The following is a 20,805-nucleotide window of genomic DNA, read 5'->3' as shown; positions in this document are numbered from 1 at the left end:
GTGTCCTCATACAATCGGAACACGTGTTCCACCTCAAACAAAATTGTCTTTTTCTTTTTTGCCAAAAACAAAATTGTTTAATCTTGGTGCATGACTACATGTCGTGGTCTTGTTGGTCACACTCTTCATCGTGTGCTTGCTCTAATTGGCTCTCACTATTTAGGAGGGTGTACTCAATCCAGATTTTTAAAGACTCTTTTTAAGTAATAGACTTTCATAGACTTTCATAGACTTTCAAAATTATGGTAGACTTTCAAAGAGTTTTATAAACTTTCATGAAGTTTTATTAAAAAACTTTCATAGACATTAATAGATTTTCAATGACTTTTTGATACAAATATCATTGTGAAATATTGTAAGATAATAGCATTTGTATATCACAAAGGGCAATAAAAACACAATGAAATCAAACAGAAGGGCAATGAAAAAGTAGTGAAATCAAACAAAAAATTACAAGCTGATGAAAGAATAATCTTCAAGAAATCAAGATTGTTAAGAAACCTACTAATATATTGAATGATCTAAAACTGGTCTTTAATATTTGTCAAAACTTACTATTCAATGTTACATGGATAATGTTAAATCCAAGTAACGTTGACGAAAACGAGCTTCCAAGTGTGAAGACAATTAAATTAAAAAATAAAATAATACATAATGAAAAATGCATATAAGTTTTAAAATTTGAAAGAAATAATGTTGTATTAGTACTTAACATATAAGTCAAAAATTTAAATAATGTTGAACTAATCTCTTTATTATTGTATCTAACAGATAAATCTAACTCAAGTCATCTTTGAAACTCTCAACGTAAACATACAAAAAATAAAAGGGTGGAACAGTATATTATAATTGATATGTTGTAAACCCATAAAACTAATTTCTGAAGCACTGAAGTCTGGAGTTAGAACCGTATATGACAGGTCTATTTATATGTAATGGCATAATGATGAGACAATATAAGGAATAGGTATATCAATGTTGGAAGGGACATACACGCGCGCATGCAATGCTAAAGAAGGCGGAGAGAGAAAAGGGGAAACCTTTTTTCAAAAGTCTTTCAAAGTCTTGGGGGGAATGAAAGAGAAATAAGAAGATTTGGTATGTATACTTTAATGCCAAAAGTCTTTCAAAGTCTATGAATTTGAGAAATCTGTGAAAGTCATTGACATTTTGAGTACCGTATGACTTTCATAGACTTTTAAAAAGTCTTGATTGAGTACCTCCTGACTTTCATAGACTTTTTAAAAGTATATAAAAGTCTTGATTGAGTACCTCCTGACTTTGAAATTTAACAAAAGTCTTTAAAAGTCTTGATTAAAATTTGCGGTCGCATAACTTCTTATCCTTCCTTGAATTTATAGAACCCAGAAGCAATTAGAAAATCCATACAGTTAATATTAGTGCTCCATGTACGCATTTTCCAATCAATAATCATCATCTTTCCAAAGGCTATATCATACAAACATTCTTTATGTGAAAAGATTTTCAATAAAGACATGTGTATATATATATATATATATATATATATGAATGCTGGCCAATTTTGCCCTCTTTATATGAAAGCTGCAATTTTTAAATGATAATTTTGTGATTTTCAGCCCACTAAGATGCCTTTTCATAGCAAGTTGGCCACCTTTTCCTTATTCTCAATTTTCTTTCTTCTTTCTAGTTAAAGTTTGGGCCCAAAGTTTATACAATCCACCATATTTTTTAATAAAAAATTAAAATTCAGCTGTCAAAAAAAGTTTATACAATTTACCTTATTCGTTACATTTGCATCTGTATGTTAACTAAGATTTCAAATAAACAAACCATGTGTTTTGAATTAATCTAGCTTGCAGTTGGTGAGCAATTCAGTTGAAAGAGGCGTAGAGTTTGTCTCTCTACACCCAAGTTCAATTTCCCCTCTAAATTAAAAAAAAAAAAAAACTAATCTAGCTTAGAATTGAAAAATAACTCCCATATATTATATAACATTTGTCAATTAAATTATTAAGCATTTAAAATAATTATATATGCCTCCTAAGTGGTGATGATGGATGAAGTACTTAATAAATTAGAATTATGATAGATTCAAATTCAATTTTCTCTAATAATAATAATAAAAAAAAAAAAGCTTAAATGAGCCATCCACATATTAACCACTTGAATCCAAGTGGTTAATATAGCTGATGTTTGGGTTGCCCAGCTAGAAAAAGGGCCAAGACAAAGCCCACATTAGACACCTACCTTCCTTCAATAAAGTAAAAAATTAGATGAGCATGCCAATAAATAATGATAAGCTAGTAATCAAAAATCTTATATGAATAGGCTACACATACACATAAAAGGGAGAGAGATATCCAAGTTTATTGGTTCCATGCATGCATGCATATATCATCGTCATGATCATATAGAAGAATAGCTGTCATCTACTATAGGAGGAGCTTCAGCAATAACTGAGAAGACAACGAAGGCTCCAAACAATATTGTGATAATGGCAGTGAAGTTGACAAGAAAGGCCTCAGTGCCGAACTTAGCGACTCCAGAGCTCTCGAGGAATGTCAGCTTCTCTAAGAAGCCCAATGAAGAGTTGCCAACTGCCAATACGTACACAATAAGCCCAAACACCGCATGCCATGGAACTGACTCACTCCTCAGTCCACCACTCCCTCCAGGGTAGAAGAACACCAAGAACCCGTATATCCACTGCCAAGTCATCATATTAATATATGCCCAATTTTAGACAATTAGGAGATAAAACTTTAAATAAAATCCCTAACGGCAGTCGTTAATGCATAAGTATATGCTTCTCACAATGAGATTCATATGTATTAACGGATAACAATACATTCACACGTGTGTTGTGGACAACTATCTAGAACAAACTTCATGGTTTTACATATCGATCTAAAACTTTTTTTTTACTTAATGCTTGTTTTCCAATTATATTAAAATTAATTAATAGCAGGTTAGGGAAATTGACTAGGATGAAGGCCGGATTACCTGAATACCGTAGAGGACAATGATCCCGATCCCAATCCAGGAGTGCAAGCTGTAGAGATTGGCAATCCCACTCTCATTGTGGTTCTTGAATGCAGCATAGATACCAATGATGCCCAGGCCCAATGCGATGGCATGAAGAACCAGGTGGATTAACTTCTTCACCTCCTTCCTCAAAGGAAGTGATTTATAACTAATAATGGCTGCAACAATTTTTATTGTTTGGGGGTGACAAAATGAAAAAAAAGGAATCAGTATGTAAATGACAAATATTTAAGAGCATCGATCATCGACCATCATATATACCACGAACATACTTTACCAAATGACTAACTAGTTTTGATTACCTTCTCCACCGAAGACAATTAAGCCCAGAACCATGAGAAAAGGATGGAGCTGTACAAAATTCAAAAAGAAAAAGAAAATTATGAATTTCAGAATTATAGCATAAACGCATGTGATGATGAAACATAGCTACCAGCCTACCACTACGTTTTCATTGTTTTATCTGATATAATGATATTTGTCGCAAGTAATACTCTTTTCCCCCTTCTATTTTTTGCCATAAGAAGTTAATTTTTTTTTTATCGAAATTAAAAACTAGATTTTATAAATGTTACAGAATGAAAGTAGTTTTTTTTTTCCCACTAAATATATGGCGTCAGCGTCACCATTTTTTGCCAAAAAAAATAAAGTTTTTGTTTTATTATTAGCATAGAAAAGGCCACTCAAAGTCTCAAACTCAACGGACCCTCCTAATTTTTTTTTTGGCCAAGCGAAATATTACTTCAACGGACCCTTCCTAAATAATTTTGAAAGAAAATGTCGTATAATAATAATAGAATTAAATGACCCATTATTTAAAAGAACTGAAGCGAACCACGTGAGCCAGGCTGCTGCAGGTAACAGGCCTATCTAGGAAAGATTTGATTCTTAGCATCTCCAAATAAATAATATCAGAATTTAAATATTATTCCAAAATTACATTACTATAACAATATCGTGAGAATCATGCAGTATTTTTTATTTTTACAACAATAATTTTAAATATAAAAAAATATATATTCAAATAGAGCATTGCTAGGAAACTCAAATTTGAATATTAAATGATGTGATGATAAATTACATGGCACACTAAGGAAAAATAGTATAGTATTGTCTCCAAATTGGTATATAAAATCTTCCTATATTAAATAAAAATATAACTGTACAACAAGAGAGAAAAACAAGGTGTTAGGTGTTAGACAGTCGAAAACTCTAGTTGGCAAATCCAAGGTTTTGGGAAACATATATATATATATAGTGCAAGCAAACAAAATAATAGAAACTTATAAAAAAAAAAATAGAAAAAAAATACTATAAACGTACAATAAGACAATTGAATTGATCATTTAAGAATATTATATCATCTGGGTCATGTGTACAATGTTTTTATTTAATTATCACCAGAAGAAGTGACATTCACATATATACATTCAACATAAATGTGAATGTACGATCAGCTCAGATAACACCAAACTGGGAGTCTGGGATAAGTACGTGAATAAATGTCCACACTCCACGGTCCACGTCCAACCGTATTCATTATTAATTACTTCAATATATTTTATTTCATCGATTCTAAGCCCCAACCCATATATGGTAGCTAGGTGATATACGTGTTCCAATGATTTATGGTAATAAAATAAAATCTTCTAGAGAAAATTAATTTGATATTTACCAGTGACCGTTAAAATTAAATTAAGCACAATGATTTCACTACAAATTGTATGATGATTTATAGAAAAATAAAATTAGGGAGTAAGAATTTTCTTTGTTCTTTTTTGCTTGAAGATCAAGAGTTATATTTACGTAAAATACATGGTATGTATACAAAGTTTATAACGAGCATTTAAAAAAAAAAAAAAACTAGTGGTTATTCAAAAGGATTTGAATTCTCTAATCGTCTAAATGATCTTAATTATTAAATTCTAAACTATTATGGAAAATTGGATGCACCAATTAAAGTGAAAGTAAAAAAATAATAATAAAAAATACAAGTATTAGACTGTTTATATTTTTCCAAGTCTAACTGGGTTCCTAGTCTAAATTTTTCAACAAAACAAATTAAGCATATACCGTGGCCAAACAAAAATCTAAATGTATATAATAAAGAGACTACAGGAAAGACTCGTTTGGTTGTTAGAATGGTAGGTGAGCATGTGAAAAATACGTACCTTAATTACTTACCTGTTGTTATATTCAAAACAATAAAACAGCTAGCTTGATTTTTACTCTTTTTAATTTTGGCTAGAAATCAATTAATTCGAGCTAGGGGTCCATATGTGCATCACTTTCACCCACAAGCAAAAGACAACCCTAGCTACTTCAACTTGCGTCAACCATGCGCTTCAATAGATTAGACACCCATATACAGAAAGAGTTGCACTTAATCATGTCTTACAATGCAACTGGAATTAATATATATATGTATGACTGAAATTATTAATTAGTGTTTTCTTTTTCCTACTATAGTCAATGATTTACTGCCTCATACAAGCTCACCACAAAAAAAGAAAAAGAAAAAGCAGTCAAAGCATGTATAGGGGAGGTATCAAAATTAATATCCTGAGCATATATTCACAAACAAACATTGAAACAAAAAAAAAACAAAAAGAGTGGCATTATGAGCATCCAATACCATATCATCAATAAGAAGAGAATCAAGACGTACATATACTAAAATGTCCATCTAGTACGTGTATAAGCTTAACCATTAATAATGCACAACTTAAAGGCTAAACCATTATGCCTTTTGATTAGTTTGGTGGGTACGTTGGAAAAACTTGTATTTTCACTATAGAATGAGCTAGCCCATTAATTTTATATGAAAATTAGGTGGCTGCCCAAATCACCGAACCAAAAGCCACAGACATTTTCCAAAGAAACAAGCACAACTCCAAGTCTCTAAGCCAAAATCAAAATAAACCCAGAAATTTATATGAGAGAGAATGAGAGGCTTACGTTGAAGATGAGGTTCTTGTTGGTAGCTTCCCATGCCAAACCACCTCGGAAGTGAATGGTCCAAACCAACACCAGAACCAAAGCCACAACTCCAAGCGCGTGTACTACAAACGTGAATGGAATTGCTGGTGCCCTTATCGCCATCTCCTTCCTCTCCTACCTGATCTTCTTCTTCAATTAATTTTATAATTTCGATTCCTCTCTCAATTCTCTCAAACGCTGCCTGCTCACTCAAATATATGAATCCCCCTTTTATCGGTTTTCCACCAGTTTATGGAAACTGACTTTGACCGTCGGATTGAGAGATCTTGATCAACTTCGGATGGGTGCCACGTGGCTCGTTCTGATTGGACACCTGTTGTGCCTAGGTGTGCGTGTACCCAACTTCTTGTGTCGCTTTCTATTTTCGTATGTACCTTGGGTTTCCTTTTTTTCTGGCTCTCTCTGCTCTTTACTACTTGTGGATTCTGCTAAGATCTAATGGACTACTAGTATTCACTACTATGCCTACTGGGGTAATTATTGTTCCAATATTATTGGCTTTTTACTCTTATATCCGTATGGGAATGGGATCAAGGGAAAAGTTAGGGTGCTTTCTAGTCCATGCCCTTCTTGTGCAACCTTTTTCAAGACGGCCTCGTTTTGGACATATACGTAGACAATTTAGTTTTTTTCATGGTCAAATTCTTGTTCGAACTTTCAAAATGGCGTCGTTTCGTATACACAATTTAGTCTCAGTCTCCCCAGTTGGCAACTGAAGTCATTGGTGACATCATACTCTAGGAAGGAGAGACCCATTAGAATTCAAAGCAAATTCTGAATCCGTCCAGGTTCATACTTCTTAGCATTCAGGATTGGATCATGGTCACTTTAACGTGACATGTAGCTACCAATATGGGCCATGTATGACAACAAAAAGAAGTATGTAGGCCATGTTAGAGGCCCAACTTTCTGACCAAAAAAGAGGCCCATCTTCAGCCCAAGCATTATGAGGACCTGAATGTGATTGCAGTTGAGCTCCAAGTGAACCAACATATGTAAGCCCAAGTTGACTTGAGCGAGTACTTGGGGCCTTAGAGCTCAAAACCCAACTCATAAGAGTCATAACAAAATAACATATCCCAAGCCTACTTACATGGTCTTCACTTCCAGCCCTCCACAGTCCACAGCTGAGTGTAGTTTGTCTCCGTTCAATACTTAAACTTAAGACTTGAGAGAATGAGAGCCATGTCTACACCCAAACTTGAAAAGTTGAAATCACCGACAGTTGTTAATTAGTTTACATTTCATCCATAATTAGATGACAAAGCTAACTATACCTGTGATCTCGTGCACTATCGTTGCGACTTCTAAATCCAATCAAGAATGAATTATATATAAGCAAGTGCATTTAGTCAAATTAGATCGCACAATCACCGCAAAATAAGGAACTAAATATTGATCACAGTCTCACAGATACAGGCCAGCCGGTGGTTTTTGTCTTAAAAAATTATGTAAACATGCTTAGTTATTAGTGCCAATGACAAAACCAAGTTTAGTTATTCAATTCCTTTAATATTTTGGTCCAAGATTATATTAGAAAGAGCAAACTTCTCTAGAATGACATCGGTGATATTCATGCTTGATGCTACATCATTTGTCAATTCAAAGTCTAGGCAATTTTATTGGTGAAGTGATTGGGGAAGAAACGTGGTTCACAAAAGTCTTAGAAAGGGAACAGACAGCGACATCCGACAGACAAAATTGGACCAGTTTGAAACCCCCTCCAAAGGCATCTAACTAGCATTCATGGTTGATCCATATATGATACCAATGGGATGCAACAAAAAGCTCTTATTTAACCAAAATAAGAAAAAGATGTTAATTCCTGGCCAAAAAAAAAAAAAGAGAAAAAGAAAAAGATGTTAATTAAGGTAATTGCAATTTCCAAATTTCAGAAGATAGAAAAAAAAAAAAAAAAGATGGATACAATCATGTGAAATCCAGCGAGAGGGCACGTGTTACCCAAGTCCAAGCCGATAATACTTTGCCATGTGTCTCCTCAATTAACTTATTAGAAGAGAGCAATTTGGCTAGTGTTAGACAACCGGCAAGGCACTCACATAAATGTAGCAACTTTCATGCATCTTGCACTGCTGGAAGGGATACTATCAGGTTGTTTTCCTCATGGGGCAAAAAACCTGTGGATGATGATCGAGTTTTGGGTCACCATTTTTTCAATCAATTCTTCATAGGTGACCCATCAACCTCTGGTGTGCTTAAATCACTTTTTGAGTGGCCTTCAATTTTGGTCAAGTCAGGTTTTCACTCATATGAGGCTCCCTAATTAGGACTGTGACGAATCACATATTGCAAAATCTTGGCCAAATAACATTGATATGCTCTTGGCTGACTTGCTCTCAATCCCAAAGGCACCATGAATTTCAAGTTCAGAAAAAGAAGGATATCCTTTGGGTGATCAAGGTGGAAAGAGCAGGTCCATTTTTCATACAAAAAAAAAAAAAAAAGAGCAGGGCCGTACTGCTTACCAAAAAGAACAGGGCCATTTTCGTCATTTAAGGTCCATGTATTTTGGCCAAAAAAAAGGTCCATGTATAATGCCTTTTGAAAGCAAAAAGTATGCTGTAATGCGTTTCAGAGATCTTTTTTCATATAATGATTGATATAATCCATCAATTACAGCGAACCTTCTTATTATTTGTTTCCGTACCAACATTTTTTTATTGATCTGTTTCTGAGTCTTCTTTTCAAGTGCTTATTAGTTATTTCAAAGTCTATGCAGTATCTAGTACTTACAGAGTTACAGCTAGAAGATGAGGTTTCACAGCTGCACAGCCTTTTAGTTGCTTTCAGAATATTCATGTGTATTGAAAAAATAGTTGAGAAAAATACCTTACTTGGTTCTAACCATATCAGACTTATTCTTTTACAAAGGAGCTCAAAAAAAGCAGGGCATTAATTGCTGAAAATCCCAAAGAGAGGAGTGAGACTTTGAACGAAAATTTTCTGAGATCTGAAACTACCCAAGACTGAAAACATGTTCACATGGAGCAAGAAGAAGAAGATAAAAGCACTATTCCAATTGCAGTTTCAGGCAACCCAGGTATCACTTTTGACGCACAAAGACCAAACCATCTTCTTCCTTGTTACTGATTTTGAAATGGGTTTGCATTGATATTGAGTTACACTGAAATGTGATCTAGTAATGTATAGACTCTACAGAGACAGAGTTCATACCTGGTTTTTGGGTCTCACCATTTTCATTTCTTCAGGTGCCGAAATTGAAAAAGCCTGCCTTGATGATATCTTTAGTGCCGGACGACGTCGGAAAGCCAACAGTGAAACTGGAGAAAACTGCAGTTCAGGATGGAACCTGCACTTGGGAGAATCCAGTTTATGAATCAGTGAAGCTCATCGAGGAATCCAAAACAGGAAAACTCAAAGAGAAGATTTACCACTTCATTGTTTCAACTGTACGGAACAGTCCTGTTTCTTGGTTTTTTCTCATTTTGCTTTTATGGGATTTTTTGGGTGTGTTCTAATTCTAATGGGTTATTGCAGGGATCATCGAAATCTGGTTATCTCGGAGAAGCTTCAGTCGATTTTGCAGATTTTGCTGCGGAAACTGAACCGTTAACTGTCACTCTTCCCCTTAAATTTGCAAACTCTGGTGTAGTTTTACATGTCAGCCCTCTCTCTCTCTCTCAAAATTCTCACGATTTAACACATCCAGTTCTGTCTATTCTCAGAACAAAACAAAGACTTCAATGTTATTGACTATGGAATCTGATACATAATTATATTATTGAGACAGGTGACAATTCTCAGGATGCAGGACGATGCTGATTACAGGTGACAATCAAACACTAACAGTTTCAGTCTGTTCTATTCTTATTTCCTTCATTCCTTGTCTAATTTTTTATTTTTGTAAATTTTCCTTTAGCTTTCCCCTTTTCTTCAAGTTAGTAGTAAAATTTAATCTAATCTCAGAGAAATTGATGATGAGGATCCGAGTCTTTCACGCCATAGCAGCATGGACAACCCAAACACCAATTCGGATACAGATGGAAGCAACCACCTAAATTTTAATGAAGTACGGTATTCTATAGACTAGCATTTTTCTAATACTTTCAATATACTTAACAGAGACGTCCTAAACTTTCTAAATATCAAATAGTAGAGAACAAGCGCCATTTCTGGGAAGCCGTAATTAAATTTGTGTATTTTCGTATTGCTGAACAGAATGGAGCCTATGACAAAACAACTACTGTTCATCAGGATGCTATAAATTCCCTATCACCCCCCGCCGGACCAAACTCCATGCCTCAAACAGGAAAGGCTGGTGCGGCTGCAAAGGGAAACACCATGCGTCAAAGACTGAGCTTGGATTGGTCTTCAGATGGAAGCTTGATTGACTCGCCAATTGAAGACAAGCTTCCAACAGAAAGGGGGCAAGAGGCTTCAGATGATTCCGTTGAAAAACTCAGACATGAAATTGCTATGCTCGTGAGACAGGCAAACCTATCGGAACTGGAATTACAGACTCTTCGGAAACAGATGGCGAAAGAGAGCAAACAAGGACAGAATCTGTCAAGACAGATTACTAGCCTTAAAGAGGAGAGAGATGCACTCAAATTAGAATGTCAACAGCTTAAGTCTTTGCAGGGACATAGTGATGAGGAACAAACTTTCAAAAACCTGCAGCCAGAGACCAAGGATACAAGAGTTCAGTTTGAAGCAATGAAGCAAGAGCTTAATCATGAAAAGAAAGCAAGAACCAATCTTCGCATGCAACTGCAGAGGACACAAGATACAAATTCTGAGTTAATCCTTGTGGTGAAGGATCTCAAAGATACACTGGAGAAGAAAAATAGGCAAATATCTGATCTTTCAAGCAAGTTAGAAACCGAGAAGAATGCCAAAGTGATGGGAAAATATTCCACAGGCAAAATAAATGAGAATGAAAACCAAAAATCAGTGGAAAAACTGGCAAAGAAGCACAGCGATAACCAGGAAGTAGAATCGCTGGAACTTAAGATCAGAGACCTTCTCAGTGAAATAGACACCCACAAGAAGAAGAGGGAAGAGCAAGATATGCATATAAAGCGGCTCACCTTGGAGTATGATCTTTTAAAGCAGGACAACTATGACATCTCTTTGAAGTTAAATCGAAACCAAGAAAACCTACGAACAGAGATGGAAAATGAACGGGCAGGTTACATAGCGACTATAAAAGAGCTTGAATCTCAGGTAGAGAGGTCAGAAAAAACAATTGAGAAGCAAGCACATGAATTCTCAGAATGTTTGATGTCCATTCAGGAACTTGAAAATGAGGTCAAATCTTTGGAGATAGAACTGGAGGATCAGGCCAAAGGATTTGAAGATAAGCTGGAGGCCATGACACGTGCCAAAGTTGAGCATGAACAGAGGGCCACCCAAGCAGAGGAAGCGTTGAGGAAGGCAAGGTTGAATAATGCTTTTACTGCTGAGCGTCTTCAAGAGGAATTTAGAAGGCTTTCTGCGGAAATGGAATCTCAGGTTGATGAGAACGAGAAGCAGGCCACTAAAGCACGGACAGAGGCTAATGAATTGGGTCTGCAGAACAGAATTCTGGAAGAGAGGCTCCAGAAAGCCAATGAAGAGTTAGAGTTGATTAAGGACCAGAATGAAGTAAAATTGCAAGAGCTTGTGAACCAGATTGATGTGAAAGCAAAACGTATAGAGCAGCTGTCATTGGAACTAGACAATAAATCCAAGCAGCTTGAATATGCAAAAATGCATAAGGAAGAAAAGCATGAAGCTCTCTCAATGGAAAACCAAATGCTCAAAGCTGAGATAGAGAGGCTCACAGAAGAGAATTCTAACTTCACAAAACAGGAGGAGAAATTGAGAGGAGATTTGAAACAAATGAAGAAATTAATTGCTGAAAATGAGATGCTGATCCAGAGTTTGAATGTTGAAAAGTATAATTTGGAGAAAAGATTTGCTTCAGCAAAGCAGGAAGCGGAGAAAACACATGAACAACTTACTAATATGAGGTCTTTGAAAGATGAGAAGGAGACGACAATCACTTGTTTGAAGTCAGAAGTGGAAAACCTGAGGACCCAGTACAATGAGGAAAAAGAAAACTCGAGGAAACAGATAGTTCAATTACAGGCTGAGGTACAGAAGACAGGAAAAATCAAGACTACAGAGAAGAAGCTCAAGAATTACAATGGGCAAACTGCGGTTTCAGATAAGAGCATTCCTTCTAGTAATAATCAAAGGTACAAGCATTCAATTAAGCAAACTTCGACTTAATCTCTGCTTATCTCGAGTAATTATATCATTTTATCCAACATACACCAGCGGTTTATTTATTTCTTTGTGTGACTTTTCAGAGTGGTCTTTTATTAACTTCATTCTATTTCACAGGAAAGCAGCAGATCGCACGGATGAGCGAAATTACACAGACATGCTGACCGAATTGACATTACTGAAGGAAAGGAACAAATCTATGGGCAAAGAACTAAAGGAAATGCAAGAAAGATATTCAGAGATAAGTCTCAGATTTGCAGAGGTTGAAGGTGAAAGGCAACAACTTGTAATGACTGTGCGTAACCTCAGAAACAGTAAGAAGAACTAGCATCCTCTAAGGCGTTGAACCTTGGACACTGTACAGAATGCATACTGAAGCAGGATTTTCTGAGCACTCGAGTAAACATCCGGGTCGGACTATTACATCGCAGATTGTCAAAAGGTCGAGAAATAGACATTTCTTCCTCATGACTTGGTTGTTCATCGCTCTCCAATTATAATCAATACAGAAATTACCAAAAAAATTATCTAGCTGAAAGTGCCAAAGATGATAATCCAGGATTCATAAGTGAGCTGATCTTTCATGAATACTGTACCAGCATTGCTCATTCATTCATTATATATTGTTCTATTTAATAGAAAACTTTTTCTATTTTCTGAAATTGACATTGGGTAAGGTGCATATTTGGATAGTGAAACAACATTAAGAATGGAAAGTCTGGGCGCAATTTCTTAAAAATGCCATTTTGACAGATGAAAACACAGATGTCTATCATTGAACCTGGACACTGTTTCTAGTAGTTGGAGTTCAGTTAATTGGCATTAGTGATCCATATGGTGATATCTGTCGTCGTTAACACAAAGAGAGAGAGAGAGAGAGAGAGAGAGAGAGAGAGAGAGAGAGAGAGAGATTTACGTACACAGTACACCACTGGAATCATTAATTTTCATTCAAAATTCAGAAACACATAGGAAAGTGACCATTTGAGTCTGTTTTCCCGAGCTTTACGTAAATGCCAAGAATGCCCCGGCCTTGCTGTTCAATAATATTGGCCAGATATTACACGTCTAACATGGGCACTGTAACTTATTTAAAAATCTGATTCTCAAGCTTACCAATAAGAGACCAATTATATTTCAACGGAACTGAAACTTTCTGCTCAGACCATAAGTTCCATCACTCCAGACCAGCTTGGTTTGCCTTCCACCATCATTCATTGCAAAAGACAGTGTCTGCAATTGATCGAGTGAAATTGGACTCAGTATCACAGTATGAAACTATTAAATTATCAATGATAGAACATCGTCCTATGCCTTGCATGTAAATTATAATAAAATTAACAAAACTGAAACTATCAAGATGTCAAAAGGGAGACAAGACACACCTGTCTTGCTCTCTTATCAAGAGGTGTCTTTTCAGTAAGAAGAGCTTCTGAACTTTTTTCATTTTTGGATGAGCTTGATGATTGTAAAGGTCGCTTCTGCCTTTTTCGTTCTGGTAACTTTCTAGGAGTGCTACCACCTTGGTACTTGAAAAATTCAATAATAGACGGACTTCTTCTCTTGGTAACTTTCGGTATATTCCCTGAATACCCCAAACTAGGGACAGTTAAGTCACATGGAAGGGACTGCTGACGCAACCTGCTCTTTTCCTTGACTCTGTTCAGAAACTCCATTGTCCAGGGACTATTTCGTTGTGGCGTGTCTGAACGGAGAGCATTTGAGAGTGGTGTTCCTCCATAATGTGATGTCTCATTCTCTTGGAGCTCTACCCCTTGGGATTTTCCACTGGACCTCTGCAGAAAACTCTCCTCTAAGAGACTGTTATGGTGTCTTAAAGGAAAAACATCGTTTTCAAGATCCTTGTCTGAGTAATTTTTGGCTCCAACTTGCGAACTTTTTCTTAGGTCCTTTGCAGAACTCCAAACAGTTGAACTTGAGTTAATTTCAGCAGCAGTTGGGAAAGCACGGTGACTGCTTAAACCGAATGACAATTTTCTCGCAGCTTTAGACTTTCTTGTGGAATCTATTTCCAACTCAGGCATCAAAGATGAGAGTTTCATGGAGTTGGCAATAGAAGAAAAGTCCTCATCTAATACAGGACTATCTGTTAGGTCGATAACTTCCCCTTTTAGGTTGTCATCCAGATTCTCTGAGTTCTTGATATTATGCAAATCAAAATTGTTCATCATAGCCGTATCTGATCCCTGTTTCAGACCTGCCAGCTTATCCTTCAAAGATAAACAGGGCGTTTTCATCTCGTTTAATATCTGAGGCCCTTTGGAAATCTGAGAATCATATGGCTCGGGAACCCTAAAAGGATTCATCATCTTAGTCGTATCCAAACCCTGTTCTTCATCAAATAAATCATTATGAGAGAATTTAGGCTTTCTGAACTCATCAATTATTTGGGGGCTTTTTGACTTGCATAGATCATATAGCTTGGGAACTGTAGAAGGATCCAAGATGCCATTACTGAATTGGTTTAACGGCTCCAGGTGCAAGAAGTCATTCATGTGCATGTCATATTTGTCAGGGCTACCGTTGTATTTTCGTCTTGTTCTTTCAGAAACACTATTTAGATTATATCTTCCTGAGTCCGGACCTGAAGAAACTGAAGAGGAGCAGTCTGTCATTATTGATTTAGAATCTTCCTTTTCACCATATCTGCATAAAGCACTAAACAGTGTGATACTTTCTTCTGGAACATGATATTTTTGGATGGCATGGAGCCTGGTTTCATGGGACCATTCAAGAAACTCAATGAGAAAGCCTCCTGAAGATAGTATTGCGTGAGCTGTCAAAGCATTAACTGAAGGAAACTTGGTGAGGAATGATTCTGCAAGAGTTTCTGATTCAGCCATTCGAGGATATACACCCCTAGTCAACTTTGTGGCATATCCAATGCAGCGCAATATAATTTCATCAGTCAACTCAGATGAGTAGGAGTTGAAGAGCTGCAAATCAATTCCCAGGCTCGCTGCTGCAGCATAAAGTCCATCTGAGGACTCCATTACAGTGGAAAGGAAGCTGTTTTCTCCCTCAAAGACCTATTGAAAAAGAAACACAAGAATAAAAAGAATTCATATAAAGTTCAGTGTGGAAAAACTATAACTGACAAGAATATTACAATAATAGTTTTACAAATCAATTGAACATATTGATAGCAATCCAATCATTCTTTAGTGTGCATAGTATAAATGGCAAAGTTTTCATATCTCAGGCTTTCAAAATTAGTAATGAGAACAAAGGATCCACCAACTCAATATGAATCTGCAATAATTCCTTCAGTCACCTTCTCTAGGTTTTAAATCTTTTAACTGTATACTAAGCCTCAATTTGCTTACAAGAATGTCTTACGCAGAAATCAGATAAAAGATTTCAATTCATAAAATTCACTTAGTGCTATAAACAAGCTAATCCAGCTGAGTATTAGGCTACTGAAACTTATTTCATTTGTCTTGTAAATTGTACCAAACCCCTAGTGAGCTTGCTGTTTAGCCAATTTCAAGTTGAGAATGCACAGCTTGACTTCATAAAAGTAAAAACCAAGTCAACTAGAATCTAGAATTTAATGATGCTACCAGCTAAGTAAGAGGTTGTTTGACTATCCCCTTATGGTCTAACTTCTGACTGTTTCATTCTCTCCATAGATCAGTTGAAAATAAGATTTAGAAAATAAATAAACAAAAAAAGTAATAACTGCAAACATGATTACGGTAATTACCATAATGCAGCCACTGAAAGTAAAACTCAGCAAAGTCAAAACATTTGTGGCAATGTTCTCAATGCACAAAGGTAAGCATGAAGAAGCTTCATCGAGAGCAGTTGATTTCTTTCCAATGTTTCTGCAGTCATACCACACTAGACAAATTGCAGAACTGATTATAATATCCACAGGGAGATCTGAATCACGTTCTACAACTTGTGCACCTTGTTTCTCCATTGCCAGAATTCTTCGGTAGGTACTTCTTCTAGATACTATCATTTCCTTATCAAAATTTTGGGTGTTTACAATAATGACTGTCTCAGGGAAAGACGCCATGCTCTGCTGAAAACGCTCAGCTTGCATTGCAGATGTCATAGAAGGAATAGGTAGGGGCATTCTGCTAGTTTTTACTTCATCTGCATCTTCTTTAGATCTCATATCATACTTTTCCTCACCAGGAAAAATGTCCAAGAGTTCCTTTGACTTCTGCTCATTCATATTCTTAACTGAAGCAAGTATAGAATAAGACGGTTCTCCCTGGGGATACAACTGGTGTTAGCATATTTGTATAAAGTGGTTAGTTGTGAATTAATAAAGCAATCAATATATGAAAGAAAAATAAATAAATAATGAGGTTAAACAGACAGGTAAATCCAAATAATTAACAATTAATTTCTGGGCAAAACCTTGGTAAATGTAGCAACATTATCAACTGCCGTAACTGCACAATTACTATTTCCAACTGTAGAGGCCTTCCGAGGATTCAAGAAAAAGTCAATATCATTGAATTGTGACATAGACTTGAAAAACAATGAAGCCCTCTCGGCACTTTTTTTATCTGTATTCTCTCCATTTTTTGGCTGTCGAAAACTGTCGCTTGACAGTTCATTTGAAGCATCTCCAAGAAGACCAGTAAGCATAGGAATATCAGAAAGCAACTCCTGCAATTCCTTGTCTTCTTTTGTGTTTAACCCATCTACAGCATCATTGGAGAAAGCAAAGTCATATACCAACTTTCCATCATCAAATGAATCCCAATCAAAACTGGTGCTGAGTGAATTCAAATCCTCCAACATTTTTTGATGGGAGGAATAAATTTGACAATTGCATTTATCTTTCTCGAGAAAATGCCAATCCAAGTAAATCCTATCCGATGCTGATAGGGGCTGTGGTTTTAAGTCAGCTAGTGTTTCGTCAATAACAACATATGATGAACTTATCTTTTCAGAGAGAACAGATACAGGCAATGATTTGAATGTGTCATCAGCCAGGGCTAGCTCATGACTAACAATCAAATTGTTGAAATTTTTGTAGTTCATGTCTTCATTAAACATCCAGTCACACGTTTCTGGTTCATTCACCGTTTGTGCACTAAAGAGAACTTCAAAATTTTGAGAGGAGTCCAAATCAAGAATCTGAAATTCCTGAAAAACAACTGGGCTTGGCGATTGAAAACAAGCAGCTAAGCACGTCCCTTGACATGTGATATTTCCCTGAATCGGTGACATTTCCACCATACTTAGTAAGTCCATTTCAGGGGTAATGTCGAGGGAACCGAGATCAGATCCAAGACACTGCTTTGATAGACAATTATCTGAAAGACGCTCTAATATCCCGTAGTCCTTTGAACCCAAAAGCTCCTTGCCATTAAGGTTATCCTTTTCATCCCAATGTTGGGGCTCAATATTCTCATAAACAGAAGAGAGTTCATCCTCTACAGACAAACCTGTCAAAGTTTTCAGAGTTATCTCATCTACTTCTAGTAGAGGGAAAGGTATCTGATAAAAGTGCATTTGGTCCTGATAAGAGCCATCATCTTCGAGCAAATAAGCCTTTTGATCCATGGGATACTCTGAATGAAAGTCTTCAACTGTATGAACTGATTCATGAACTCCCCAAGGATACTGCATTGTAACATTGAGTGTTTCCTGAAAGAAAGACGACTTCGTTAACAACCCTCCTTAAACTATACAATTAAGGATCAGAAGCACATACCCTCAGACAAAATTTAATATCAGTAACTTGTTAACAACCAATGCAAAAGAACAAATTTGTACAATAAAATTGATATAACACATATCAAAACGGATCTTAGTCAATCCAACCCCTTTCATACCAATAATTATTCCTAGATCCACTCCTTCCTTGTCAAAGGACTATCCAAATAATGACATAAAAAATTTTACTGTTATAATTATTAGAACTTCCAAAAATTAAATTCACCAGTAAAATTTAATATCAAATATAAAAAAGACAATTCACCCAGAGGTTGGAAAGTGCCAGTGTAATTTGTCATGCATCAGCTACTCAGAAAGATTGAAGTTAAGTATATGAGGGAAAATGAATTATAGAAGAGTAACAGAATTATAAATTTATAAGAGACATTACTAAATTAGTTTCAATCTCTGGAACTTCAGAAAGAATCGGGATCTCATCTTTCTCATAAATGTAAGCATTTTCCTGCACATAAGAGACAAAACATATTTATTTAAGCTTAGTATTCACATGTAGATGTGGAACTAACTTGTATATTTACCAACTTGGTTCGTAGACATTCATTTTACCAAGAATACATCCAGCTCTTGTGTTTCAAATTGGAGTACTTCATATTGGAGTGCATCTTTATCCCCATCTGTTCTGCCATTATCCTTCTACAGTAACATAAGTTTCACTTTTCAGAGCAAAATAAACATGATATAAAGCTGTTATAGTCTGAGGGTGCCATTGTCATACTTTTCGAAATTCAATCTCCAGAGACTCAGAACCAACAGTTATCTGATTCTCCAATTCCTTCTTTTCTCTGAGAACCTCGGCTTTCTGCTGCAGGTCACCACAAACCAAAATAATATACAAATCACAACTAGGCACAATTCACAGGTATTTTAGAATTACTTCGAAACGTATATAGCAAATTAAACAACTTAACATATAAGTTCAGTTTCAGAAATCTTTATCAACTTTGCCATCAAAGTTAGAGCTGCCTTAGAAAGTTGTCAACTAAACAGCACAAACTGAAACCTCAAGTAGAAATAACTAGAGGGGAAAAGATATATTATGCAAGGCTCAAGCTGATTTCAGATTTCCAAACATGAAAATTAAGACTAAAAGTAAATATTCCTCATTGTCCTTGGTCTGTACATAATAGATAGCGGAATAATTCTACATATAATAACAGTCTGTAGCATGAGCAATGATAAATAAAGGGGAAAATAACGATTATAAACTTTCTTCATTTCTTAAATACTGTAAGAAATCGAAATTAACCAATGATCGCTTCATTAGTTATTTTCCTTGCTCTTTTAAATGATATTAGCTAAACAAATTAAATTTCAAACTACAATAAGGAAAAGAAAAAATAGGAAAATAATTCATGAGAATTCTGGATTGAATTTTCCTCTGGTAGCCTATTCTGATACATAATACGCTAGCAGCCAAACAAAGCCTATAGTTACATTGAATGTTCAAACTCGTAATCTGCTTTTTCTTTGCAGAAGAAGAAACATAAGTACATAACAATCGCATAATTGAACGTTTCATTCAAGAGCAACTTCATAATCAACACATTATGAATAATCACCAAATTTCTAATAGATTCAGTGCATTACCTCCGAAAACTGAAACCCATGGCTACCGAAACTTGTACGAGTCGGAGACGAAACGGCGATCTCGAAGTCTGCAACATCGACAACGATTTTCTGAGGAAGAACGCCGGAGAAAAACATTGAGAGAGCGGCATCGATCGGTAATTGTTCGACTTGGAGCGAGACTTTGAGGACGGAATCGAAGTGCTGGACATGGAGGCCAGCGAAGGTGGAGAGATTAGAGTTAGGAATATGAGGAATTGGGAGGTGAAGGAAGGTCAGCGATTCTAGGGCTTGAATTGGAGTGGCGGTGAAGTAGTCGATGTTGAGGAAGCGAGTTCGCATTTCAGCTTCAGAAATCAAACTGTGAGGCAGTGATTGGCAACGGACTGGTTTGGTTTTGGAAGAATTAAATTTCGCGGTATAAATTTCAGCCGTTTATAAAAGGGGGTGGTGGGCTGGGTTCTGCTAAACTGCGCCGTGGTGCGCATCATGCACTTGAACGTGGAAGCTCAGTAGCTCACCCTTGACTGGATCAAGAAGGTCCACACATTCAACGGCATGGATTTGATCATAATGGAAGATCTTGTCTACAATCGTTTGCTCTTGTAACCCCTGCAATAGCTATACTTCGGCGGCTCGGCCTATAAAAAAAAATGGATTAAACCGATCGATAGTGTTGGGTGTCATGCATTGTTGTCGTACTAAATCACATATTGTTAGACTGTTAGTTGTGTTGATGGGCATAGTAAAATTAATGTAATCAATATATATACTAAGAATTAAGAAACCATACTCTATTAGATGTTTCTATTTAAATCTTTAAATTTACACTCCTCTTTAAAAGTAGATATTTGTTTATATGGTCTTTGCCTAAGCTGAAATCCCACATCAAATTATTAAAAGAAGAAATATCTCCTTAATATGATATAAGGCTTCTTCCTCCCACATTTGAGAAATACAAGAGTGAAGGCTCACCTCATATATATATATATATATATGCTCTAAAATTAATTGGTTAATAAGTTAATGCAAAGCTACCCACCATGTTAGGCCCACTGTACAATATAATCTCAAAATCTGAACCGTCTATTTTTTAGGTCTTACTTCAAATATCATCCCTGTAAAAAATCTTCAAAATCGGAAGTCATTTAGCTATTTGATTATAATAATAACTATTTATATGGTTTTATCGAAAATATTAATCGTCTATTTATTTGATCTCAATTAGAT

General features: G+C 35.9%; 3 protein-coding genes across 4 annotated transcripts; 1 reads left to right on the top strand and 2 right to left on the bottom strand.

The window, feature by feature from the left end:
* Positions 1-2,262: 2,262 nt before the first annotated feature.
* ACYB-2 (Cytochrome b561/ferric reductase transmembrane protein family) lies at positions 2,263-6,418 on the bottom strand. Its single transcript, XM_086238349.1, has 4 exons — positions 5,986-6,418; positions 3,330-3,378; positions 2,986-3,185; positions 2,263-2,688 (listed from the first exon to the last, which is right to left on the bottom strand). Exons 1-4 carry the CDS (start codon positions 6,127-6,129, stop codon positions 2,389-2,391), a joined length of 693 nt encoding a protein of 230 aa, XP_086094475.1. The 5' UTR covers positions 6,130-6,418; the 3' UTR covers positions 2,263-2,388.
* Positions 6,419-8,233: 1,815 nt separating this feature from the next.
* LOC147289432 (Myosin heavy chain-related protein) lies at positions 8,234-12,934 on the top strand. The gene is made up of 7 exons (XM_086236605.1): positions 8,234-9,088; positions 9,258-9,458; positions 9,547-9,669; positions 9,800-9,837; positions 9,976-10,078; positions 10,228-12,251; positions 12,400-12,934. Exons 1-7 carry the CDS (start codon positions 9,023-9,025, stop codon positions 12,608-12,610), a joined length of 2,766 nt encoding a protein of 921 aa, XP_086092731.1. The 5' UTR covers positions 8,234-9,022; the 3' UTR covers positions 12,611-12,934.
* Positions 9,280-19,941, bottom strand: SHOC1 (shortage in chiasmata 1). 2 transcript variants are annotated; one of them, XM_086236604.1, is made up of 10 exons: positions 19,597-19,941; positions 18,725-18,808; positions 18,556-18,642; positions 18,380-18,451; positions 16,678-17,919; positions 16,010-16,528; positions 13,668-15,332; positions 13,399-13,515; positions 13,203-13,318; positions 9,280-9,358 (listed from the first exon to the last, which is right to left on the bottom strand). In XM_086236604.1, the coding sequence occupies exons 1-8, from the start codon at positions 19,915-19,917 to the stop codon at positions 13,420-13,422; spliced, it is 4,086 nt and encodes a 1,361-aa protein (XP_086092730.1). In that variant the 5' UTR covers positions 19,918-19,941; the 3' UTR covers positions 9,280-9,358; positions 13,203-13,318; positions 13,399-13,419. The 2 variants fall into 2 exon arrangements, with proteins under 2 accessions (XP_086092730.1, XP_086092729.1); XM_086236603.1 differs by having other exon boundaries at positions 13,203-13,515.
* Positions 19,942-20,805: the final 864 nt, after the last annotated feature.

Source organism: Dryas octopetala, chromosome 3, assembly GCF_963921425.1.
Source record: "Dryas octopetala chromosome 3, drDryOcto1.1, whole genome shotgun sequence".
NCBI lineage: Eukaryota > Viridiplantae > Streptophyta > Magnoliopsida > Rosales > Rosaceae > Dryas > Dryas octopetala.
Note: the sequence above shows the minus strand (reverse complement) of the source record. Positions and strands in the feature narration are given on the sequence as shown.

Coding starts and splice junctions, on each gene's coding strand:
- ACYB-2 (XM_086238349.1), bottom strand. CDS start 6,129: ATGGCGATAAGGGCACCAGCAATTCCATTCACGTTTGTAGTACACGCG. Junction 3,379..5,985: donor ACAAGAACCTCATCTTCAAC/GTAAGCCTCTCA, acceptor AATTTTGTACAG/CTCCATCCTTTTCTCATGGT. Junction 3,186..3,329: donor AATTGTCTTCGGTGGAGAAG/GTAATCAAAACT, acceptor AAATTGTTGCAG/CCATTATTAGTTATAAATCA.
- LOC147289432 (XM_086236605.1), top strand. CDS start 9,023: ATGTTCACATGGAGCAAGAAGAAGAAGATAAAAGCACTATTCCAATTG. Junction 9,838..9,975: donor CAGGACGATGCTGATTACAG/GTGACAATCAAA, acceptor ATCTAATCTCAG/AGAAATTGATGATGAGGATC. Junction 12,252..12,399: donor CCTTCTAGTAATAATCAAAG/GTACAAGCATTC, acceptor TCTATTTCACAG/GAAAGCAGCAGATCGCACGG.
- SHOC1 (XM_086236603.1), bottom strand. CDS start 19,917: ATGCGAACTCGCTTCCTCAACATCGACTACTTCACCGCCACTCCAATT. Junction 17,920..18,379: donor CAGAGATTGAAACTAATTTA/GTAATGTCTCTT, acceptor TCTTTCTTTCAG/GAAACACTCAATGTTACAAT. Junction 13,516..13,667: donor TTGATAAGAGAGCAAGACAG/GTGTGTCTTGTC, acceptor GATCAATTGCAG/ACACTGTCTTTTGCAATGAA.